Source organism: Eptesicus fuscus, chromosome 19 (genome assembly GCF_027574615.1).
Source record: "Eptesicus fuscus isolate TK198812 chromosome 19, DD_ASM_mEF_20220401, whole genome shotgun sequence".
In the NCBI taxonomy this organism is placed as follows: Eukaryota; Metazoa; Chordata; class Mammalia; order Chiroptera; family Vespertilionidae; genus Eptesicus; species Eptesicus fuscus.
The window spans coordinates 45870305-45896025 of record NC_072491.1 but is presented as its reverse complement, the minus strand read 5'-3'; the positions used below and the strand labels follow the sequence as shown (position 1 = coordinate 45896025).

General features: G+C 44.6%; 1 protein-coding gene across 4 annotated transcripts in view; it reads left to right on the top strand.

The window, feature by feature from the left end:
- Positions 1 to 25721, top strand: part of WASHC5 (WASH complex subunit 5) — a 49949-nt gene that overhangs the window by 22480 nt on the left and 1748 nt on the right. For all 4 annotated transcript variants that reach the window (XM_054708431.1, XM_008143273.3, XM_054708429.1 and 1 more), the window contains 15 exons: positions 1411 to 1577; positions 1653 to 1728; positions 3226 to 3336; positions 4350 to 4490; positions 5525 to 5605; positions 10694 to 10795; positions 11756 to 11935; positions 12902 to 13026; positions 15270 to 15432; positions 15843 to 15945; positions 16034 to 16113; positions 19108 to 19211; positions 20673 to 20802; positions 22294 to 22390; positions 23118 to 23271. In XM_054708431.1, coding sequence (XP_054564406.1) covers positions 1411 to 1577; positions 1653 to 1728; positions 3226 to 3336; positions 4350 to 4490; positions 5525 to 5605; positions 10694 to 10795; positions 11756 to 11935; positions 12902 to 13026; positions 15270 to 15432; positions 15843 to 15945; positions 16034 to 16113; positions 19108 to 19211; positions 20673 to 20802; positions 22294 to 22390; positions 23118 to 23271 — 1814 coding nt within the window. The remainder of the gene's footprint in view (positions 1 to 1410; positions 1578 to 1652; positions 1729 to 3225; positions 3337 to 4349; positions 4491 to 5524; positions 5606 to 10693; positions 10796 to 11755; positions 11936 to 12901; positions 13027 to 15269; positions 15433 to 15842; positions 15946 to 16033; positions 16114 to 19107; positions 19212 to 20672; positions 20803 to 22293; positions 22391 to 23117; positions 23272 to 25721) is intronic.

Sequence of the window (25721 nt, the reverse complement as noted above, 5' to 3'; positions counted from 1 at the left end):
GTGACCTCCTGGTTCATAGATCAACGCTGAACCACTGAGCCACACCAGCCAGGCAGGAAAGTCTTTTTAAATGACAATTCTTGGATCATGAATCATATCTTTCACCCACCCACCAATCTGCTCCTCGAAGTGTATCTAAGAAAATATTTTAGCAAAAGCAATACAAATTAATCTGCTCACAGTAATATTATATACAGTGTCCTAAATTGGGGAAAATAATAAAATGGCCTCAAGAAGGGAATGGTTTCTAAAATTATGATATTTCAATTGTGTAAACATGATGTCTCAGAAAAATAATTATGAAAACAAGATAGAAACATTGGAAAAATTGTGGTAAGGAAGTAAAAGCAAAAAGAAAATTGCATACATCATTTTTAAATTTATAGCAAGAATATGCCCTAGAAAAAACTGGAAGGCATACAGGAAAGTGAAATAGTTGTATGATAATCATATGCTTATAAATGGTATGTTTTCTTTTGTGAAATAAAAGTTTATTTTTTTTACTTACTCAAAAATGATTGTACCAAAAAGAATTATTACACTGTCGCACTCTTAAAATGTTAAGTGTATGTTTAACTAGGTTTAAAATGGAGACATTGTAAAACATCAGAGCAATAACTATAAACTCTATTATTTTTAAAACATCACCTATACTCATCTGTAACCCGGTCCAATTGGACTAATTGGTGTAATTAAAAGATATAATTGGTATTTTTTTATTGGCAGACATTCTTACAGGCTTGTTAATTTTGCAGGGTTTTTAGGATGGTCACTGTTAATGGCCACGAAGTATAACCGAGCATTGTTAGCGTGCCACATTCCCTGGCCATTCCAGAACAGATGCTCACTTGTAGTGTTTTTATTTGGTTGTTTTGGATTTTCTAGTCTATGGCATAGCTATAAACAACTTTGTAAAACTCGGATGGCTTTTTATCTTTTGCGTTATTTATTCTGGCATCTAGCCCAGACCCCTTGAATTATATACATTAAAATTCAGGACATGGTGGAATCATTATTTTGTTTTAAAGAGCACATCAAAGGAACTTAAGAATGCGCATGTGCCAGCACCTTGGTTGGGAAGGAACTCGCTTTGTTTTTTAGCAACCCTGCAAATCTTCCGAATTAAGAGGATTTCCAGTACGTGTTGATTCCGACCTGGAAATGGGGAATAGTCACTTACTATATCAATCATATATTTACAGGATAAGAAGTCCGCTCAGTTTCTAATCCTAGAAAGTTGCGCATGGGTTTATGACTTGGCCTACACATTTCTGAAATTATAATTTGAAATTAAAGATTTGCCAAGAAATTCTTCGTTAGTAGTGTGCTTTATTTGAAGTGTTTTCAAGGAAAAGCAAACTCTGTAGAGGCCATTCAGGATTTTAAGTGACACGTGTTTCTGTAACACAGGTTCAGGAATTCCACCAGTTGGAATCAAACCTGCAGGTGTGTCAGTTTCTTGCTGACACTCGCAAGTTCCTGCACCAAATGATCCGAACCATCAACATTAAGGAGGAGGTGCTGATCACTATGCACATCGTGGGGGACCTTTCTTTCGCTTGGCAGTTGATTGACAGGTAATGTGGAGAGTCTGACATTGCCCTTGAAGAAACCACTGTGAATGGCTTCTTACCATTTATCTCTCTTGACAGCTTCACGTCTATCATGCAAGAGAGCATAAGGGTAAACCCATCCATGGTTACCAAGCTCAGAGCTACATTCCTAAAGGTAAGCGAAGACCAGTGAGATCACATTCTCAGCCACAGGAGAGAGGTGGCCTTCATTGTTACCTCAGTCATTAATTCAGCCCAACATGTCATCCTTTTAGAAAGCTGGATAATCTATAGACTGAAAATTGTTAGCAACTTTTCTATGACAACATCGTTTCAGAAGTGCCAGAAATACTGGAAGTGTGAATTAATAAGTTGAAGCATCTTCCAGGAAATTATTTTTAAATGAAGAAATAGATTTTATAAAGTTTTACCAGTATACTAAAAATGTGAATCCTATGGGTCTTTTATTCCCTGGATGTAAATTAAATCCTCTTACTTATTCATTTTTTTTTTTAATTTTGCTTGGGCCTTGCTCTCAAGGTAATTTCAGATCATGATAAATTGACAAATCATTTATGCAATGTCTTCTGATGGAATTACCATGTATATGAATTCTGAGGTGCACTTTCTTTTATATTTAATATCTCTGCCATTGGGGATGGGTTTTAGCATTGATGGCACATCGTAGTTTAGTTGTTAGCATGTTTTCTTTTTTTTATTTTTTAAAATATTTTTTTTATTGATTTCAGAGAGGAATGGAGAGGAGGGAGAGAGAGATAGAGGGTATCATTGATCAGCTGCCTCCTGCACGCCTCCCCACTGGGGACCGAGCCCACAACCTGAGCATGTGCCCTTGACCGGAATTGAACCCCGGACCTTCCAGTCCCCAGTCCAACACTCTATCCACTGAGCCAAACCAGCTATTTTTTTAAATTTTAATATAATTTTTTAAAATATTGTTTTATTTTTTTAATCATCACCAAGGACAAGCTTGGAGAAAGGAAGGGAGAGAGAGAGAGACATTGATGTGAGAAAAAAAACATCCATCGGTTGCCCCAACCAGAGATAGAACCCACAACCCAGATGTGTGCCCTGACCGGGAATTGAACCGGCAACCCTTGGGTGCACAGGATGAAGCTCAACCAACTGAGCCACTCGGCTGGTTTTTCTCTCTGAGAGGGACGTAAATAATGGCACATCTCACAGCATGACAGCTTTGATTGGACTCAGTACAGTGGTCCTTCCACCAGAATGTCTGGTTTCCAGAGGACCAGCTGTCCTCTGTAGCACAGTGGCCCTCAAACTTGAGGGTGCATGAGCATCCCCAGGGGGTGGGGGTGACACACACCGATTGCTGGGCCCCAGCCCGGAGGTCTGACTAAGGAAGTCTGGGTGGGGCAGGAGAACTGGCCTCTGCAGCGCGTTCCCAGGTGCTGTTGGTGCTGCTGGTCCAGGAACCACAGTTTGAGAACCACTGCTGCAGCAGAAGACTTTCATTGTTTACACTTACATCCATGCCAGAAACTATTAATGACATTGAAAAGCTCAGCAGTTGTCGCTCTCTCTTGGGTAAAGCCCAAGAGCTTTGTTATGTGTTACGATCTCTGGAGAAAGAGGGACTTCTAGGACTTTTCAAAACAGGGACACAGCAGATCTATCGTTTTTCTTCCAGCTCGCCTCTGCCCTGGACCTGCCCCTTCTTCGCATTAATCAGGCAAATAGCCCTGACCTTCTCAGTGTGTCTCAGTATTATTCGGGAGAATTGGTGTCCTATGTGAGAAAGGTAAGAAGTGCATCAGAGTAGTATTCATTTTCTTGGCAAAATAGCTGCAAAATAGCAAAATAGCTGCTATTTTAAATACAAAAAGTGTGCCTGGGACCCTATAAAAAGTCCACCAATGTTTCTTTCCCTGGTTATTATTTGATTCCAGCAAATTGCAATGGCTGAGAATAAGCATATTGTTACTGTGGGTGTGCAGGGGTGACTTTACTTTCAAAGAACTTCCACTCCCATTTTTAAAATGCGGGTGGTTTCAGCTTCCGTTTTCTAGACATAGAAACTGAGGAACAGACTACAGTGGCTTCAGAGTCACAGCACTGCTTGGTAAAAGGAGCCAGATCTAGATCCAGCATGTCCTAGTCCGAACTTAACTTTTTCAGGGGACTTTGGTCCTTGTTTCAAGAACTTATGAGGCAGCACAGGCCTGGATTCGAAATTGACCTGTGTCACATACCAGCTGAGTGGTCTCCGGCCATGTCACTCAGCGTCTCAGAACCTCAGTCTTTTAAAAGCTTGCCATGGTGCAGCACAGGGAATATAGCTGATAATGTTGTAAGAGTTGTATGGTGCCAGGTGGGAACTAGATTATCACAGGGATTACTGTGTAAGTTACTAGTATATAAAATCCAACATGCTGTACCCCTGAAACTAATACAGTATTGAATGTCAGCTGTAATTGAAAAATAAATTTAATTGATTAGTTAATTAATTAAAGGTATCCAGCAGCCTGTAAAAAAATAAATAAAATAAAAGTCGGTGATGTGGAAAAGCTACATTTTCTATAGCATTTCTATAAGGATTAGCTTTCTGACCTGTGAGCAGTTCAAGATTGAAGGCGGGTAGCCCTGTGCCTGAGAGCAAGTATTGACAAGCTCCGCTAAGCCCCTCAGCAGCCCTTCCTGCAGACAGCTGGCTTTGACACCCTGGTCCCCTTCCTCCTGTCACCGGAGCACTTATCAGCTGAGAAAAAGAAAAGGGGTGCTTCATTGTTTTTCGTCTTTTCCCTTCCCTTAAAGGTTTTGCAGATCATTCCAGAAAGCATGTTTACTTCTCTTCTAAAGATCATAAAGCTTCAGACCCACGATATCATCGAGGTGCCCACCCGCCTGGACAAGGACAAGCTGAGGGACTACGCTCAGCTGGGCCCACGATACGAGGTGGCTTGTCCTTTTGACTCGTGCCTTTCGATACTTAAAACCTAAACCATGAAAGGTCAAAGGTCTGTGTCACCCGCCATATCCCCGGCACCACCAGACCGATTCTGATTTGTTTGTTCCTACTCTCGGTGCTAACTCCGTTCGCTATTTTAGTGCCGACATGCCTTTATTTCTTGCATTGACCTGGTGTCATTTGAGGCCTTGCCTGCCGGGGTATTCTCGGAGGACGTGGGGGTCTGCTGATCACTTTTCTCTAGAGTAGTCCTGGTGAATCAGCCTTAGTCTCCCGGGGCTAGAGTGCCTAGACTTTCCATGTTCGGATTCCTGCTTTTACGTCCAACCAGTGGCTCGAAATAATCTATGGTCGATTAACCATTGCCTACAGCCAGACTCGGAGGTCCGCTCAGTAGTTAAGCAGCCTCCGAGGTCATTATTCTCAAACATCTCTGCTTTTCCTTCTCCCTGAACTGGGAGACGTGAAAAGTGAAATCAGGTGAAAATTGAAATGTGCTGCCTGGGGTCCTCACGTTTCATCCCAGTGTCAATTTCACACCCTCTGGCACAGCTCCGTCAAGTTAGATTTCAAGCTGGGGGTTGCCACATCTATTCCAACACAGCGTCTGTCTACCCGGTCAGTCTCCTGGTGTTGCTTGAAAACAATGTAGACGGCAGTAAGGGGAGATACCTGCTTAGAGTCTCGACGAGCCTTTTCTACTTGGAAGGGGCCATCCTGGTCACTGAGTCCTGCCCCCATTCTGTGTGTGAGAAACTGAGGCCCAAAGAAGGGAAAACAATTGATCAAAGTTTAAAGAACTAGTTAATGTCTTCAGGCTCAGTTTTCTAAAATGTCTCTCAGTGACACCCCGAAGCCTCATTTCTGACCAGGACGTGTGCACACAGGGGTCCTAAAGCTACACGCGCATTCCAGTTGTCTTTGCCCATTCCAGGACCGCCAGCCCATTATCTTACCTTCCCCTACCAACGATGGGTCTCTTATGGGAAGTACTTCACTAACCACTTTGTCTTTGTTAAAGGTTGCCAAGCTGACTCATGCGATTTCCATTTTTACTGAAGGCATCTTAATGATGAAAACGACTTTGGTCGGCATCATCAAGGTAACGGCTTTGATGCCGGTCTGTGAGACTCTTAGTTTGAATGAATGTGGTATTTATTCCTCGGGGAACGGAATGACATCATCATTTTGTGTGCCTGCTGTTTCACATTCAGCTTTGGAGCTTTATATTACTCACTAGAGGCCCAGTGCATGAAATTCGTGCATGGAGGGGGGTTGTCCCTCAGCCCAGCCTGTACCCTCTCCAATATGGGACCCCTTGAGGGATGTCCGACTGCCCGTTTAGTTCTGATCCCGGTGGGATCGGGCCTAAATGGGCAGTCGGACATCCCTCTCACAATCCAGGACTGCTGGCTTCCAACTGCTTGCCTGCCTGCCTTCCTGATTGCCCCTAACTGCTTCTGCCTGCCAGCCTGATTACCCCCTAAACCACTCTGCTGCTAGCCTGTTTGCCCCCAACTTCCCTCCTCTGCCGGCCTGGTCATCCCTAACTGCCCTCTCCTGCAGGGTTGATCACTTCCAACTGCCCTCCCTTGCAGGCTTGGTCCCTCTCAACTGCCCTCCCTTGCAGGCCAGGTGCCTCCCAACTGCCCTCTCCTGCTGGCCATCTTGTGGTGGCCATCTTGTGTCCACATGGGGGCAGGATCTTTGACCACATGGAGGCAGCTATATTGTGTGTTGCGATGATGATCAATCTGCATATTACTTTTTTATTAGATAGGATAGAGGCCTGGTACAGGGGTGGGGGCCAGCTGGTTTGTCCTGAAGGGCGTCCCGGATCAGGTGGGGTTTCCCTTAGGGTGTGGGGCGGCCTGAGCAAGGGGCCTGTGGTGGTTTGCAGGCCGGCCATGCCCCCTGGCGACCCAAGCAGAGGCCCTGGTATCTGGAATTTATTTTCCTTCTACAATTGAAACTTTGTAGCCCGGAGCAGAGCCAAGCCTGGGGCTCCCTCCGAGGCCGGCCGGCAGCCATTTGTGTTGGGGTTATAATTGAAACTTTGTTGCCTTAAGCAGGTGGGCCTGGCCAGGGTGTGCAAAAAGTTTTGCTTCCCCTGTTGCCTGCGGCAACCCTGGCCTGCTCTCAAGCTCCATTCTGCTGCCATTTGTTTGAATTTGTTTACCTTCTATAATTGAAACTTTGTAGCTTGAGTGGAGGCTTAGGCCTGGCTAGGGCAGGCGGAAAGCTTGGCTTCCTCTGTTACCTAGGAAACCTTGCTCTCTGTGGCTGTAGCCATCTTGGTTTGGGTTAATTTGCATACTCGCTCTGATTGGATGGCGGGCGTGGCTTGTGGGTGTGTCGGAGGTATGGTCAATTTGCATATTTGTCTATTAGAGAAGACGTATTGATGGAGGAAGAGAGAGCATTATAATCCTTATTTCTCGTAATACCCAAGAGTTACTTAAATCTAAGAAAAATCCATTTTACTGACTTCATAATAAAGAAAAATGGTTTCGTGCCCTTAGACAAAATAGCTGGCTAGTCCTCTTTCTTTCTGCCACCCCCTTTTCCTTTTTCGTATTTTTATGTTGCACCCAGGTGCAGAGAGCTGAGGCCATCCGACCGTATTGTCATTAGCAGGTCATTGTCAACACTGATGCATGTAAGCCGCTCTCTTATGTTTCTCTTTCTCTTTTCCTGGGTACCCACAGAGCCCACCTTTATGTTTGGTTTCTGTCCCTAAACATGCAAGTATTCTTCTTTTTAGCATGTGTTGTTATTTTATGTGTGCATGTGTTTTTTTATTTATCTAAATTACTGTGTTCTGTCTCTGATTCTTTCTCCAACTCTTCTCACTAGATATTGCTTTTGAAATAAATTTACATTGCTATGGGTCAGGTAGTTGGTTACTTCTAACTGCTGCGCTGATTTCACATTTTACGTAACCACTGCCCAAGGGACAGACACCTGTGTTGCCCAGGGTCTCACCTGTGCCCCTCCCCTTTATTATCTTGGAACAAGTCCCCATTGCAGACCTGTATAAGAATTTCTGAAATCTACGTACCCAGAGTGGGTCACTGGGTCAGAGGGCATATTTATACTTAATTTGTCTCAACACTACCAGGTTGCCTTCTAAAATGACCATTTTCTTTGTATCTACCCACATTTCCCCCAATACTTGTTATTTTCCACTTTCTAATGTTTGCTCGCCCAAGGGGTATAAAGTGGTATCTCACTGCTGTGGTATCATCCTGTGATTAATGATGTTCAAGGTGCTTTCATTTACTTTTCTGTTTATCTGATAGCAGTAAAACCTGAACATTCCTGATTTTTAATAAAATGTAAAGCTATCGCCAGAGTAACATTCAGGTTAATAAAATCCAAGAAAATAAAGGAAATGAACCTAAAGATAATATGGAACTATAGTATATGATCTCTGGAAGTGCTTTAAAGAACTACTATTTACCCCTGGAGTATTAATAGACTCCGTTAAACATGCTTTAGTCCTGATGCCAGTTGATACGGAGAAATTATACATGTAACTTACCACTTCTGACTAATCCATAAAGTAGTGATAAATCCTAGGACCAGATTAAGTATCTCACATGTAAAGTGACCCGTATAAGAAGGATGTAATAAAACCTAACATTTAGCACTAATGATCAAAGCAAAGACTGCTTAAGAAAGGTGTAAATCATTTGCCCACACTTTTGGGTAATAAGAGCAGAGGGCATATCGTACTGACCCCATTCCCCCCAGGAGAGGACTGTCTTTGCCAGTCTGACAACCCAGGGCCCTTACTCATCTGGAACCTCCCAATGTTAAGGATCTATTTCAGACACTTGTAAAAAGCTTAAGTTCACTTTAGTCATGACTTAAAGCGAGTGAGATGTACACAGAGATATGTGTACATTGTTAGAGTTAGCCCCCAAAATAGTATTAATCTAAGTAGTATTTAATGGTAAGGGATTGGCTGAATACATCCTGGTGTGTTCATGCTGTGGATGGTCCTGCTGCCATTCAAAATGAATTTGCCACTGGAAGATTTCCAGGAATTAAAGTGAAAACAGTGAATTGCTGAAGTGTGTGTGTGTGTATGTATGTGTGTGTGTGTGTGATCCCATTTAGATTTTTGAAGTTAAATATGTATTTAAGGACAAATATTTATGTATGTAAATGAATAGAGAAAGTTCTGGAAGATCCATATGAAAATGGTTACCTGTTGCTAACTTTAGGGGAAAGGTTAGAAATGTGAGGAACGGGGTGTGTGAGGGGGGCTTTCTCTCTGCTGCGAACACTCCATAGATTAGTGAAAATCTAGGGAGAACAGGAAGGTCCATTGGAGACCTTTAGATTCCTGAAAACGTTGAACTCCTTTTCATCACACCTGTTCTGATGAGGAATATTTCTTTGAAAACTTCACGTTATTTCTTTTATTTTACTCTCATTGATTATATTTATTTATAATTTACCTTTGTTTATGTTATTTCGCCAACTTTATTTTATTTTTTTTAAATTTCTTTATTGATTAAGTCATTACATATGTGTCCTTATCCCCCCATTACTCCCCCATCCTCCCCACTCATGCCCTCACCCCGGTTGTCTGTGTCCATTGGTTAGGCTTATATACATGCATACAAGTCCTTTGGTTGATCTCTCCCCCTTACCCCCACCGTTCCCTACCTTCCCTCTGAGGTTTGACGGTCTGATAGATGTTTCTCTGTCTCTGGATCTGTTTTTGTTCATTAGTTTATGTTGTTCATTATATTCCATAAATGAGTGAGATCATGTAATATTTATCTTTCTCTGACTGGCTTATTTCACTTAGCATAATGCTCTCCAGTTCCATCCATGCTGTTGCAAATGGTAAGAACTCCTTTTTTACCGCAGCATAGTATTCCATTGTGTAGATGTACCACAGTTTTTTAATCCACTCATCTACTGATGGGCTCTTAGCCTGTTTCCAAATCTTAGCTATGGTGAATTGTGCTGCTATGAACATAGGGGTGCATAGATCCTTTCTAATTGGTGTTTCTAGTTTCTTGGGATATAAAGCATAGATATTAAAAGCTGCAGAAACAATTGTGTAGCTTAGTAGATTATTATAAGGTAAATATCATTTGTTTTCACCAACACTCAAGTCAAGACACATAATTTAGCCAGCTCCCACCCCATCCTCCCCCACATGTGCTCTGACCTAATTTCAGTCTCTCTGTTTATAGTTTTATTATCCAAAAGTAAATCTCTCGATGCTATAGTTTACATTTAAAATATATATATCGTGTCTTTTACGTCTTAATCTCCAGGTTTCTTTATTCTTTTTTTCTATTGAAGACCCCAGGCCTTCAACCGGGAGTCTCTCCCAGTCTGGATTTTGCTGATTGCATAGCCATGCTGTTGTGCAACATGTTTTTCTGGCTTTTGTAATTCTGCAGCTTTCATTGCATTTATCTTCCTTGAAGTTTAGACATAACCAAATGCAGATGGAACCCATCAATTACCTTTATGACGTTCTGAAATAATGCTTTTTTACAGATTAAAAAGAGAGACAGGTCTCACGGAATCCAAAGGTTGCCGTGAAGCTATTTAATGTTTATGGATCTGATAGGAGACTGTCTTTTGGGGAATAACAAATGTTTTCTCATTACAGAAAAAAAGAATCAGCAAAATAAGCTTAGGGAACAGATTTGCTTTCATATTTTATCTCCCTAATTTCCAACACCATTCCCAGAGTGCTGAAAGGAGAGAGAATTTTTCCATCTGCAGAGCATCCAACCCAAACCTTGAGTTGCCCATATGGCTATAGAGGCTCTGAGGTAACATCCAGAGGAAAAACGCACTGACTTCAATTGCAGCCCCGTTATTCTGCCCCCTCCTGGTGATAAGAAAAGGAAATTTAACTTGTAACGAAGTGATTAAAAGTGAGGCAACTTGAAACTTTCCATACCCACCCATCACCTTTGAAACGTCATGTTGTAAAGTTATCATGAGTTTTCCTGAGATAAACCGGATCCTAAAGAGGGGACGGGCCTGATAATTCTGTCCTGCGGAGCAAGATCTCAGAGGGACAGGAAGGGAATGAGGCCCAGTCCTTTAGAAAAGAGGTGGAAAGCGCTCCACTGCAAGTTCTTCCCTCCGGACTCGGGGCCGGCTTTTCCTCACTGCCGTTTATTGCTCTTTGATGTGCACTCAGGTGGATCCCAAACAGTTGCTGGAAGACGGGATAAGGAAAGAGCTCGTTAAACGTGTTGCTTTTGCTCTTCATCGGGGATTGATCTTCAACCCTCGAGCCAAGGTACCAGATGACCAAACTACGTCTGTCCTTTCTCTTGCTGTCCATTCAGTTTGAAAAAAAATGGACTAGAGCCTCACTTTTAACTATTGTGAACAAGACCCTTCCTCGTAACAGATATCTGATAGCTGGTTTTCAATACAATCAGTAGATGTGCTTTTTGATCCCATATGGTCATCTATTCATATTATGAAAAAATCCTTTCTAAAATCGGCACTGTTTTTCTTTACCTGGTGATCCCCTAAAATTTTTTTAATCCTCACCTGAGGATATGTTTTTATTGATTTTAGAGAGAAAGGGGGAGAGAGAGAGAAAGAGATAGAGATAGAGAGAGAGAGAGAGAGAGAGAGAGAGGCCTTGATGTGAGAGGGAAACATCCATCAGTTGCCTCCCCATACACCAACCAGGGATCGAACTCGTTTTGTGTATGGGACGATGATCCAAACAACTCGGCCACCAGCCAGGGCTGATCCCCTAACTTAAGAATTGAACTGATGTTTGTAATTCAGAGTTACTTCTTCTAGATACAGAACTTAATCATAAACCAGATAGGAAGTAAGTTTTTTATTTTGTTCAGTGTATTAAGGAATATGGTAATTTTTCTCAGGAGAAAAAAGAAATAGGCCTAAAATTTATATATAGGGTACATTTCACATCAGGAAATTCAACTTAAAATAGTTGAAGTGTTTTAAGATAGATATACTCATCAAATGATGTGCGAGAAATCAGCATTAATTTTTTATATTCTTTTGTATGAGGCTTTCTTCCCAGGTGAATGAAATCTATTCCTTGAATGTCGGACCTTGGTTACCTCTCATCCTAGATGGGTAGGAAATGGGTATTTCCAAGGCTGTCTTGAACTATCAGTGTGGTCTCTTAGGGGATCGTTTAAAGTCAGTGTGGATATTAGTGGTTGACAGTCTCCTGCAGTATGATAGAATTGGTGTTTCCCCTTTTGCACAGCCAAGTGAGTTGATGCCCAAGCTGAAAGAGTTGGGAGCGACCATGGACGGATTTCACCGTTCTTTTGAATACATACAGGACTATGTCAACATTTATGCTCTGAAGATTTGGCAGGAAGAAGTATCTCGTATTATCAATTACAATGTCGAGCAGGAGTGTAATAACTTCTTAAGAACAAAGGTATCTAAGTGCATTTTGAAATTCTTGACTATGTCTGTTATTTCTGACTTTTAAAATACATACCCTAGACCTCAGAAATGCCAACAAGGAAGTGTATTTAAACAGTGACTAAAAATCAGTAAGCACTAGAAAGTCACAAATACCTTCAGAGTACCTTCAGGAGCTGTGAGGGTTTCAAAGTTTATATGATACCTGACCTCTGGGAGTTCACTGTCCTACGGAGAAAACATGCCTAAATGGCTGCAGAATGAATCCATTAGTCGTCATTGTTATAACTCAAGTGATCGAGAATTCAGAAGACTTAGGGGTCAGTTGGGTTTGATCAGTATATATACCTAAGAGCGGAATTGCTGGGCCATATAGTAATTCTGTGTGTAGCTTATTGATGAACCAACAAGCTATTTACCACAGTGCCTGCACCATTTTTATTTCTACCAGCAATATCTGAGGGTTCTAATTGCCTGATTCCTCCACATCCTTGCCAACACTTATTTTCCTTTTTAAAAAAAAAAAAAAATATTAGACCCATCCTATTTGGTATGAAGTGGTATTTCATGTGTTTTTGATTTGCATTTTCCTGAGAAGTTAGATTTTAGTAGTTAGCAAGGAGCTATTCTATATGCTCCAAGTAGGGAATTGATGATTCAAGCATTGAAACATTAAGTACCTTCCACCCTTATGATATTTTGGATTTTTGTTACATTGACACATATTAGGTCAGGTGCCAAAAGCCAGAAGTCCCTGTGTCTCTTCTTACTTATCCTCATTCATCTTACTTTCTCACAACTGTTTCTTTTAATAAATGTTATATATGGCATTTTGGAATGACTATTCACACAGTTTTTGAAACTAAGGAGCACTCATTGTCGCTCTTTATGCAACATCATCCTTATAAAACTTTGTGGGGAAAGCATACCTAGGTTACCTGGTCAAAGATGTACCAGATATTTGTTATTTTTTTTCCAGATTCAAGACTGGCAAAGCATGTACCAGTCCACTCATATTCCAATACCAAAGTTTACCCCTGTGGATGAGTCTGTGACGTTTATCGGTCGGCTCTGCAGAGAAATCTTACGGATCACAGACCCAAAGTAGGTGCATCTGAACTCCACTGGCCTTGAACGGACGATCCAAGTCTACACATGTGTTGCCTACACTCAGGTCACAGCTTTGCTTATTGAAATTCGCTTTTTGAGTCCACATAGTTTCCTCAGTCCAAAGAAAGAGAGATCAAAACAACCCTAAGGTTTGTGTGGCCACCTATGCTCCTCTCCTCACCATTTAACATTCTACTTGCTTGGACCAGCGAACATCCCAATATATCAAATTACCTTTTAAATTACAAATTGCTTATCTGTACCTAGTAGCGTTGGCGTACACACACACACACACACACACACACACACACACACACTCCAGTCACAGGGTCTTGCACTTGTCGGTTCGTATCCTGGCCTTTTAAGATGACCCCGTGTTTCTCAGCCCGCACCGAGGCACCTTTGATAGCCAGAACTAACCCTTTCCTGAGCACTTACCTGGTGCTCTCTTCCCAGAACATGATCTGCGTTCTTTCACTTACTCATTACAAGAGTCTTATGAGGTAGGCTCTGTTACTCTTTCCATTTTAAAAATGAAGTGACTGAGGCACAGAAAAGATAAGTCACTTGCCCAAAATCACAGAGTTAGTAAGTGGTGGACCCAGAATACACACCAGGAACCCAGCTCTTAAGTCCTGTGGCATTCTAGAGCAGACCACGTAGGACATAGGTTTGCATGCAGTGAGTCACAGTTTATAGAGTCACAAAAACTTAAATAGTCAAAACTGCCCTTGTCAATACGTAAACTTCATCCAAAAACCCCATCAGAAATGAGTGTTGTCTAAGAGTAATTGATCCAAACCTCCTGTAGCTCCTCCTTTCTTGGTGCCCACGAGTTGATCACGGAATCTTTTCTAGAAAACTACCCCCTAATGCCACACTAATAGCCACAGAGGGTTTAAGCACGATAGGGGCTTTCGTGTCAGTGTTGACTTGGTCATCAGTGCTGGGAGCCTCGTGGGGGACACAGAGTGCCAGCGCTGGGCGATGGAGGGCGACCTCGAAGCTGAAAGGTTTCCGTGTGCAGTTCTGGAAATCTCTCGCTCTTCTCACTGACTTCCAAAGTTACATCCCCCAGTCCTCGCGGCTCTTACTACCCCCCAAGTTCCATTTCAGTCAAGTCGCATTCTGGTTCTTAGAATTGGGCATGTCGTGTGTGGAGTGTGAAATTGCAGGGCTGGGAGTCCATGCCAGACCTGCCCCGTCAGACTCCCCAGGAGTGGGTTTGGCCACCTGCTTGTAACATAGTCTACCAGTGATTTAGGTCCCGACACCACGTTTGGAGCCATTACAATAGTGGTTGAGAGTGTGGTGTTGGAATCGGGCCTCTCTGAGCCTCAGTTATCTCACCTGTAAAGAAAGGGCCACTTCCTACCGTGAGGAAGAAAAGGAGCACGGAGAAGCTTAGCCCGGCACCCGGCCTGGAAGCAGGGCGCAGCAGATACTGTCGGCTGCTTATCGTCATGGTCACGCTCCCGAGTCTAAACGGAGTCATTGTTGCTACCGGAACTGGGAGAAAAGAGGAAATGGCTTGTCATTGTACTCTCAAGTGTTACATAGGATTCAAAGTTTCTTTCTTACCAGAGTGGAAATAACACATGACTTGTCCCCAGTTTCTGGGAATTTAAAGAAAGACCCCATGGAGAGACTAAAGTCCTCCAGCCTGACAACCAAGTCTAACCTTGTCCTCTTGGCATGACTCCAAGCAATAGCCCAACCAGCGACATAGTGCAGGGCAGGAAAAGGGGGTGCAATGCAGCGTACCGCCCCGGTCCCCCGGGCATCACCGTGAAGGTGCATACACTGGGTGCCTGGATGCAGAGGTTATTCAGCACGAGCCATGACCCTGCTGTTTTTCTTTTATATATATATATATGTGTGTGTGTGTGTGTGTGTGTGTGTGTGTGTGTGTGTGTGTGTATATATATATATTGATTTTTTACAGAGAGGAAGGGAGAGGGATAGAGAGCTAGAAACATCGATGAGAGAGAAACATCCATCAGCTACCTCTTGCACACCCCCCACGGGGGATGTGCCTGCAACCAAGGTACATGCCCTTGACCGGAATCGAACCTGGGACCCTTCAGTCTGCAGGCTGACGCTCTATCCACTGAGCCAAACCAGTTTCGGCGACCCTGCTGTTTTTCATGTCTGATGCCCCAAAGCCGTTGAGTCCTCCATCTCTTAAGGATGATTCCTCAGCGGCTTCTGGGCTTTGGGTGTGTTTTGTGTTGTAGAATGACGTGTCACATCGACCAGCTGAACACCTGGTATGATATGAAAACGCACCAAGAAGTGACCAGCAGCCGCCTCTTCTCAGAAATCCAGACCACGCTGGGGACCTTCGGGCTGAACGGGCTGGACAGGCTGCTGTGCTTTATGATCGTAAAGGAGCTCCAGGTGAGCTCTGGCCTTCGTGTGTGTTTTCTGCTGCCCTAGGCGAGATGGGAGCGGGCCGCCCGGCTTTTCCTTCATCCTTTCCCGTACTGCCTTGTGTATGAGACTCCGGTAGGTGTGTAAGCACGAGAATCAACTAGAATTTCACAGCCAGCTTAGTATTTTTGTGGGCAGATGGTTTTTGTGAGTTCCATCTTGGGAAAATAAGACTTTCTCATTGAAGCCAGCAACTAGCTCCTCCCCAAAGTGGGTGTTTCTGATAGGACCCGGAAGTGGCTGCTTCCCGTGACCCTAGTTACAGTGTGGAGTGACGTAGGCCAGTCTGTGTGCTACTGAACGTTTAGTTAACTGGAGTGCTTGCTCATCTTATTCACTATATTTGGTCCTTTGATTTTGCCTTCTTCTTGTTCTAGAATTTCCTCAGTATGTTTCAGAAAATTATCATGAGAGACAAAACTGTTCAGGATACTTTAAAAACCCTCATGAACGCTGTCAGCCCCCTCAAAAGCATTGTCGGTAAGTGTTCCGAAACCAGCCTGAGGTGCAGATGACGCTGTAACCTTTCCAAGTTCACTAAATAGAAAATTGTATTTTAACCTTTCAGCAAATTCGAATAAAATTTATTTTTCCGCCATTGCCAAAACACAGAAGATTTGGACAGCTTATCTCGAGGCTGTAATGAAGGTATGTTGTGGAAGAAAGGGTGATAATGCTGTGGTTTTTTTTAATTATCAATTTCTTATAATTTTGTTGCTCAAAGAAAGCCACTCTTTTTTTGTCATTAAAACAAAAATACTTCAATTTGTCATTATTTCTGTAATTTGTTTGTCTCTTTATCTTCCTCTCTTGGAGCTGTTCTTGACTATGCTTTTCATTGGCCTGTGGTTTTCTTTTTGTTCAAGGAATCTGTTTCTTTCTGAAATGCCTTTTGGCAAGAAGTGCTTTCACACAGGAAATGGGGAATTAATAATCCATCTCACAAAAAAAGTCCATTCCGTGACTGCTCTGTCCGGTTACAGATCGTTTATCTCCTTCCCCTCTGACTGCATAGATGTTAAAAGCCAGGTTCTCTGGGGCATAAATTGTCCTTACACCGCAAACAGGACACTGCGTCCCTGGAAATGAACAGGAAGGTGAAATGAGGAGATTAATTTGCTGCATGAAAATCAACTTGCAGAATCCGCTCCCTGCTCTCCTGCCTGACACTGTGACGGATGCTCTGACTCTTCCCAGTGTCCTTCCCTCGTCGCTTGATGACCCGAGACATTCGACAGCCCGTTCCTGGCCTCGTTGTGTACAAAGCATCGTCAGTCGTTGGGTGACACAAAGTTAAAAGAAATGCTACCTATCTCCTCAGAATGCCTACTGACAGTCTGTCTACTAGATTTCCTGCGGGAAAACCGACTCGTGGTTAAAAGTGTCCCGGACCAAAGGAAAAGTCTAGAATGCCATAGGAATTTGCAAAAGTTCCATTCTCTTGTTCCCAGTGACAGAAGTTGCTCATTGAGTCAATACTCATTGTTGTCTTGGCCAAATTCACAATGTATTTCCCATCACTTCAGGGAGGGTGTGTGTGTGTGTGTGTGTGTGTGTGTAATTTACTTAGAAACAAACCGAATAGGCAACACTAGGAGCCTTTGGCCTCTTGTTATGAAGCCTGATGTTCCGGCACCAGGTGACTTCCGGATACTGAGAGCTTCTTGGGTTTCTAATCTCGGGAAAACTGAGGCAGAGTGGGGAGTGGCCTGAGGCCGGACGGGCCTGCGGCTCCCTCTGCGGGAGCCGAGGGAGGCCGGGTTCTCGGGGAAGGCTTGGACGCTTTCTGCTTGGTGGCCAGGCGGTTCGAAGGCCACTGTCCGTTACGGACCGCGGTTCGTGGTCATTGCTGGTGATTCTGCAGTAGCCAAGTATTGTGTCCTAGTGACCTTTGCCTAACGCCCCAATGACAAGTTTGTCACTTTGGAAAGAATCTGCTGTTCAATAGCAACCGTAGCCACTAGCCACGTGTTGATTTTGAACACCTGAAACGTGCCTTGGGGGGCCGAGGAACCGAACCTTTCATTTTATTTCATTTTAATCAGTTTAAATAAATAGCCACATGTGCCTAGTGGCTGCTGTATTTCTAGAGAAATCTTGGCAAACGCGATAATCCAAATACCTCTAAATAGGCGATTCCTGGTAAAAGGGTAGGAGCTCCGGTGCTGTATGAGAGGCTTGGAGGAAGCACCAAGAGGAGAAAGTGCTGGTCACCGGTACTCAGTGAGCTTTACATGAGAACAAGTTCTGTTAAGCTGACTTTGTTTCCATTCTAGATTGGTGCTTTTAAGGGAACCCCTGACATAGAGTATCAGGAGTTAAGCAAGGAATTAGATGGGCCAGATACAAGGTTGGAGGCACATTTTTGAGTGGCTTGCGAGTACCCACTATTTTCTTGGCTTGCCCTATTCTGGCTTTAAAATAATATTTTTCTGTAACAAACGGTTTCTTACTTATAAATAGCATTTTTTACATAGGCTTTTATTTACCTCACCCAAGAAGAATGATAGTCTGGTAAGAATAATGGTCGAAAGTAATACATTTGAGGTCATTTAACACATGTAACTGTTACAAGCTCCATTTATCTAAATGATAACTTGTCTTTTTGTTTGTAGACAAGGCCGCTCTCTTTTTCTCTGCTCCCAGCAACTCAGAGTAAATGTGTTCATTTCCCCTTTGTTGTTGCTGGTTTTGTAAAACAGCCTCCCCTCCCGCCCCTCTGCTCCCCATCACTCACCGCTTAGGGATACCTTTCCTAGAATGGAACATGAGAAATTTACTGGCACAGAAAGTTACACTGTTGTCTGTGTGATGCCAACAAGTTTATGGGAGCAGGCTGAAATCCACCTCAAACCAGATCCCAGAGAGGTTCTATCACCTAACATAGACATGTCCAGGGTCATCTGTTCTCATTGTTCCTTGGGAATTGCAGTGGTTAATGCGCTGTGCTGACCTAACTGTATCGTAAGTCTGTTTTTTATAGTCTGATCATTACTTTTTGTTACAATTGGCTCCCATGATCCTATATGCTTTATTTTGTACACATGAAAGAATTATTCCGAGACAGGGTCTGTGTGCTTCCCCGGATCCCAGTAGGGGTTCAAGGTACAAAAACGAGGTTAAGGACCCCTAGACTAGGGGTTAGCATAGTTAGGGGACTTTCTTGGTAGACTTTATGTGGATTATTATTTTTTAACCCAGATTATTACATGATGTTTATTCCTGGGTGATGTGGAACACACATTCACCAAGTTTGAGAGTATCCGAGGGAAATGGCATCCTTAGCACTTGTTTAGATGAGGACGAATAAAGGAGGTAGGGCTGCTCCTAGCAGCTACTAAACTTGGAGAACTTATTCCCGGAGAGCAAACAGAGAGCTCCACACAGACACCTTTGACACATGAACGCTGAGCATCCTGGCCCCTTTGTAAATACTAGACCCTGGGGCGAGCTGAGGTGGGCACACGAGTCCATCCGGCATTCCTGGCGCGGGCTCTCAGCACGGAGCCAGTCCGGGCGGTCCCTGCATTTTTCGGTGGAACGTGTGATCCTCCAGTGAGAAGTTGTCTTGGTGTTTGCCTCCTTACCCTCGCTCTGAGATGCCGACCTGCCCTACCTGTTCTTTCTCTCGCTTGTTCACAGGTTGGGCAGATGCAGATTCTGAGACAACAGATTGCCAACGAATTAAATTACTCCTGTCGGTTTGACTCCAAACATCTGGCAGCCGCCCTGGAAAATCTCAATAAGTAAGTGCCAGCATTGGAAAGAGCCAGATTCTTCAGTACCTACTCTTTTAAGTTCTTCTTGGGTAAGAAGGCTCTCTGGATGAATAGGCCGCCTTCCCATGGATAACAAATCTCTTTCCTCAGTATTGTCTGTCCCTTGTGTGTGTGTGTGTTTTGATGGATTCATTTCTTCAGCCAACAGATATTGATCACTTAATACATACCAGACACCGTACTAGGTACTTGCACAGATTGAGAAAGCAATTACAGTTGGCCTCTGAGCACCATGGGTTTGAACTGTTTGGGTCCACTTTAATGTAGATTTTTTTTCAATAAATACTGTGTGTTTTTTCTCTTATGACTTTCTTAACACTTTTCTCTAGCTTTAAGAATATGGTATATAATACATACAACATACAAAATGTGTTCATCAGTGTGTATGTAATCAGAAAGACTTCTGGTCAACAGTAAGCTATTAGTATTTAGGTTTGGAGGAGCCAAAAGTTATACATGGGTTTCCGATTGCTCAAGGGGGTCCCTGTTGTTTGAGGGTCAACTGTTACCACTTGGCTTTCCGCAGGACTGAGTCACTGAGCATCCTGTGGGCAATTGGAAGTGTTTTCTTTGCTAGGCGTGACTCTGGGCACGCATCCTGGGCACAGTCATCCTCCTCCCAGCAACCTGTTCTCATTTCAAGCTTCCTACTTAACACATTGCAGACCAGTAGTTTTATTGCTAGCTTTACCCAGTGGCCAGATAACTTTCTATTGAACGAGTACAAAAAATGTTTTACATAAATGTTAAAGACACGCTTTAAAATTAAATATCCATTGCATTTTGAAGTTATTTATTACATGTTCTTACAAGCTAATATCTTTTTATTTTATTTATTTTATTTTTTAAAAAATATATATTTTATTGATTTTTTACAGAGAGGAAGGGAGAGGGATAGAGTTAGAAACATCAATGAGAGAGAAACATCGATCAGCTGCCTCCTGCATACCTCCTACTAGGGATGTGCCTGCAACCAAGGAACATGCCCTTGACCGGAATCGAACCTGGGACCTTTCAGTCTGCAGGCTGACGCTCTATCCACTGAGCCAAACCGGTTAGGGCCATACTTTTTAAAGTATGATTGGCCACAAGCCTTAGAACAGAAAACACGAGAATTCTTGTGATCCGTCTGCAATGTGTTAAGATCAGTAATGCATGCTTCTTGGTCAAACAGTTCAGTCAGTTCATAAAACTTGAGTGGTGAAAGCATTTGATCTGGGTTAATTCCAGAAGATAAAGCAATTTGAGGTTAAGTTTTTCACGGATGCCCAGTCGCAGGCCTGGCACTGGAGAAGGAGCAGGACCAAGCCCTCATTTTCCAGATGAGGGCACTGAGGCCCTGAGAGGTTACATCTCAGTCTGTACTGACTGTTGTAAAACTCCGGGAGTCTCTAACACGTATCTCCGCTTTGTGTTTCTTCCACGCAGGGCTCTCCTAGCAGACATCGAAGCCCACTACCAGGACCCCTCCCTGCCTTACCCCAAAGAAGATAACACGCTCCTGTATGAAATCACAGCCTACCTGGAGGCCGCTGGCATTCACAACCCACTGAACAAGGTTGATGATTAAAATATAAAACGTTGTGGTGGGAGACCATGTGGTCCACAGAGGCGCTTTGGCCCGGGTAGCAGATCACTGGGCTAAAATCCTGGAAGAACCTGGGTTCAGATCCCAGCACCTCCCTCCACTCAAGTCCCCGCCCCTCTGAGCTCCTTTTCCCCCCACAGGTAACGGGAGGGTGTGCTCACACCTTCCCTGCCCGACTCTGGCTGAGGGACTCAAATGATAACAGTGTTTGTCAGAGCTCTTAGAAAGCAAAACGGGCTCTGTCTGTAAGAGGTTCCTTTTAGGTTTGGCCAGGGTTTGATACTTGAATTGCAACCAAACGGTGGCATTGAACCTTCCTGCCCAACGATGTTTCCCGTTGTGTCTGAGAGTAATCACCAGTGTAATCTGCGGCTCCAAACTCGCCTGCAGTTCTGACTGCCGGAGTCCTCTGAGAACTGGACGTTTTTTCACGAGATGGTATCAGATCTCCTTTGGTGGCAACACCTGTTCCTGTGAATGTTCATGTTCTGGTGAATTTGGTTATAGGGTGTTATCTAGCCCTATATTACCTTTGTAAAATCTATAATGTGTGAAGTTTTGAAATCTGGATGATCCCCTGGGTTTTTTGGTTAAAAGATTATGAACCTAAATAGCTCACATTTAAGCTCACATTTTCCGAGTACGTACAACGAGCCAAGCACTGAAATGTGCCATTGTTGGGTGAGGAGCCGAGGCTCAGAGGTGGATCATGTTCCCGTCCCCGATCTTGGCCAGGTTGATCTCGGTCTCACAGCAGTTCTGTGAAACATGCCATTGTTGGGTGAGGAGCCGAGGCTCAGAGGTGGATCGCTTCCCCGGGCTCCGCTCTAGCTAGGGTGGAGCCAGGCAGTCTAAGCCGAGTCCTGCTCCCTAGCCAGACTGGACCCTGCACTCAGGCTGCTGGGGAGGAGGGAGATGGTGAAGTAGCTACCTCCTGCCAGGTGAACTGGGAGGGAGACTGTTCTGTGACACTGCCCAGGGCACAGCAAATGACAGGAGACATCTGCTTGCTTTCTGCGTGTGTCCTGCCACGTGCGGCCATGTGGAGCTTTCCTTCCTTCTGCCTCCCTCCCGCCCCTCTGCCCTCACTCTTCCCTCCTTCCCTCCAGCTTTGCCTTGACTGTTGTACTTGCTTTCCTTCCCAGCCCACTCTTGCTCATCACTCTTTTCCTCCCTCCCTTTGTTAGTGGCATTCAGAGGATTGTGAGGAGTGGGGAGTAGCTGTTAATCTCTCAGCAAAGTTGTTCCTTTCCCAGAGGGCTAATTGTTATTAGGTATTTATGTTTGCGGGGATCCATTGATGTTAAATAAACTCTGAAGGCAGCAAATTAATGGAACATCCTAGTTTTAGGTGGTCTAAAAAGCAAATTGAAATAAGAAGGAACCCTTCCATTTGTAGATGTGTTCTGCAGTGTTGTGCAGTATGAAAAACATCCATTTTTTGTACCTTTCTCTTTCCAGATATACATAACAACCAAGCGCCTACCCTATTTCCCCGTTGTCAACTTCCTATTTCTGATCGCTCAATTGCCAAAACTTCAGTACAACAAAAACCTAGGTATGAGATGATATATTATTTGCAATAAGTAACAATATCAATAGATCAATAACTAACAAAACAGCTCTTTGTATAGAATGCTATGTCACATATGAGATATTTTCTTAATTAAATGTATGTTTACTAGTATAAAATCCATCTCTTTGGGCCTCTGAAACGTAATGCCCCTCCATGAAATGGGGACAGTGGATTTCATATCAGCCTACCATAGTCCACCTTTATTTCCAGTGATTAATTGTTCAACTTGTAAAGTGTGCGGGGCCTTGGCTTCTCTCCTTTCTGTAAAGTCTAGGCAGCTGATTATGGCTCTGCCTCCTGCACGCCCCCTACTGGGGATCGAGCCTACAACCCTGGGCATGTGCCCTGACTGGGAGTTGAACTGTGACCTCCTGGTTCATAGGTCGATACTCAACCACTGAGCCACACCAGTCAGTCTCGTTTATATTTTTTATATCTTTAAATTTTTCTACAATCGCATGCTGTAATTATATAATCCAAAAGACAGACTGATGGTCATTGTAAAACTGAGTAATATTGTGTTGAATCCTTCAGACCACGAGCAGCCTCCACCAATCCCGGGTCTAATTCAAAATGTAGTCCAGGGTGACTACTCCTTCCAAAATGTGGCCTAGACATGCTGCAGTTCAGGAGCGGCCCTACTGAGTGGACATCGCCAGAGACCAGCCCTCGGCCTGAGGTGTAACTGGTGGTCTGTGGTTCCTTGCAGGGATGGTCTGCCGAAAACCTGCTGACCCCGTGGACTGGCCACCGCTGGTCCTGGGACTGCTCACCCTGCTGAAGCAGTTTCATTCGCGGTACACGGAGCAGTTCCTGGCGCTGATCGGCCAGTTCATCCGCTCCACAGTGGAGCAGTGTACCAGGTACGTCGGCCAGGAGTGCATGGGACCGTACGGGAGGGGCGTGCCCCGGACACCAGCTTCCTCTTAGTGCCTCGCCGGGCAGGTGGGGGGGGGGGGCTGCGCAGCCTGCTCAGTAAAGCAAGTCAGGGCACATCTCCTTGTTTCAAGGAAACCAAGGTGGGCCCCTCCTCAGTTGCCCTGCCCGGGGCGCCCCAGGTACACTCACAGGGACGTTGCATGAATGAGTCACGACCATGATTGGTGCGGGGATGCCTCTCAGACCTCAGGCTCCTGCGTGCTCTGGCTGGGCCACAGCCAGGGACAGCTCCACACCCTCAGTGGGAGGCAGGGCGCACGTCTGTCAGACGCTGGACACAGCTCGAGCCCCGCTGTGTAATGAGACAGAAATCACACCCAGTTCCTATTGAATACACAGCTGTAAACCTTCCGTTCTCCCCCCTCCCCAAAAAGTTATTTGCGTGAGATGCTGGGTCCTGAGCCTCCTTCTCTGGTACCCTAACGGCTCATCCCGGCTAACTGAAATTCTGTCACGTCGCACATTCCAACCTGGAAGGTTGCCATCTGGCCACTTGTGTCGGTGTGACTTAAAGACGACGAGGATGGTCTTCCAGCCCTCTGCTGATCGGACGTCAGTTCAGAGGCCATTTCATTTGCCTCTGGCCACAGGCATGAGTCAGCTCTCAGGTGTCCCCGCAGGTAGTCTTCCCGCCTCCACGGGGACACGCCCTTCGATGAGGCACTCATTACCTCCAAGGCAACACCGGACACTGGTAGAGTCGCTCTCATCATTAAAAGGTTCCTGATTGCACACAATAAGCGGGAAATGCCATCCCATCTCAGAAAACGTCATTCACTGGGCCTTCTCCTACCCTTTGGAATTAGAATAAATGCAGTCTCCTTCCTTTGCGGCATCACCACAAGTTGTTACTGTCACCACTGCCTTGGGTCTTCTCTTTCTGTGGGTAAGCCCCTCCACCTGTTCCTGACGTACTGGTGACCCCCCTCCCCCCCGGGGTTCTAGTTTGTTACTAGTTTGGCCAACCTCAAATGTGTTTTCCCAGATTCCAAAGCCCTCCCCTTAGGGTGGACAGGTTATCACACCCCTTCATTCCAGGTCCTCCTCAGTGCACCTAGAATCGCAGTACTGGGTCCTTGGCATCCACTGTATACCAGCGGCTGACTTTATATTCGTTTTAAATCCTGCCAACTTTTCTCCGTGGGCCTCAACCAGGCCAGTCCTCCCCGGACTTATTTCATGGTTGGAACAACACTGGATATTTTTCTAGGACATGTGGTCAGCCTTTTTCAAAGAGCAAATTTATTTTTTGACAATTGAAAAATAGAAGAGCACTTGGAAGGATGGGGAAATCTCAATAATGAAATTGTCACAATCATAAAATAAGGGCAATTGCAAAGGAAAGTAACAGGCCCCCAAAATCTGATGCATCTCGCCCAGGGCCACGGGGAGAGGAGGAGGCCAAGGACTCGTTCAGGTGGCACCAGGGCGGTGGTTTCCAATCACCTCCACCCCCGCCCACCCCGTCATAGTGCGCCGTCTGTCAGGGGTTGGCGGGTCCACCTCCTGTTTCTTCCTCGCTAATGACTACAAAGGAGTAAGCGTGGCTCTAGTCGGGCGTGTTCCTGGCAACCTGAGAGAGGTCACCAGGTCACAGGGGTCAAGCTGCAGCTCAGGATTTCTGATTCGGCTAAGTGAAGTGACGCAGGGACTCGAGATACATGGAGACGCCTTCCTTCCCTGGTTCCAAGCAGGGCAAATACAAATGTAGCCCTGGCCACACCTGAAAGCTTGAGAGCAGTGGGAACTCTTCCAGTTGCAATCATCTTAAACGTTCTTTTCAAACAAAACAGCGTTAGAGAAATACATCAGTAATCCATTTCCATAGCATTCTTTATTTAGAAAATGCCACTCTGTACAGAAATTGGAAAGAGTTCTCATACCTAAAGACTCATCTTGATAAAATAATGTAAGCTGCACCAGAAGACCCTCGTGCATTCTGCTGCATTCTCGCTCTAGAGAGTGGCTGGCACTATAACTGTGTGAATAAGTACATGAGTAAGGATACATGTGGAAAATGACAAGATGACGTCTTTACTTGCCACCTTCAAATATACAGTTCTGGTCCAGGCAGTCCCAGGTACTGGAGACAGAACGGTGAGACGTGACCCAGGCCCCCGGGGAAACCAGCACATGAACTGAAAACGTAAGGGGCTTGTGGGAGAGACCAGGCACACTGAGAGCACAAGGAAAAGGCCATCCGCCCACAGGAGCAGGGCGGACCGCGCCGAGGAGGAAGTACCCACGCTGGGACTGGAGAGATGTCTAGAAGTTGACTTTCAAATAAGCATGCAGAGCGAAGGTAGCTGCAGAGGCTGGAGGGCATGGGGAAACGTGGCCTGTTCAGGGGCCTGCCAGTCTTTGAACCATGAAG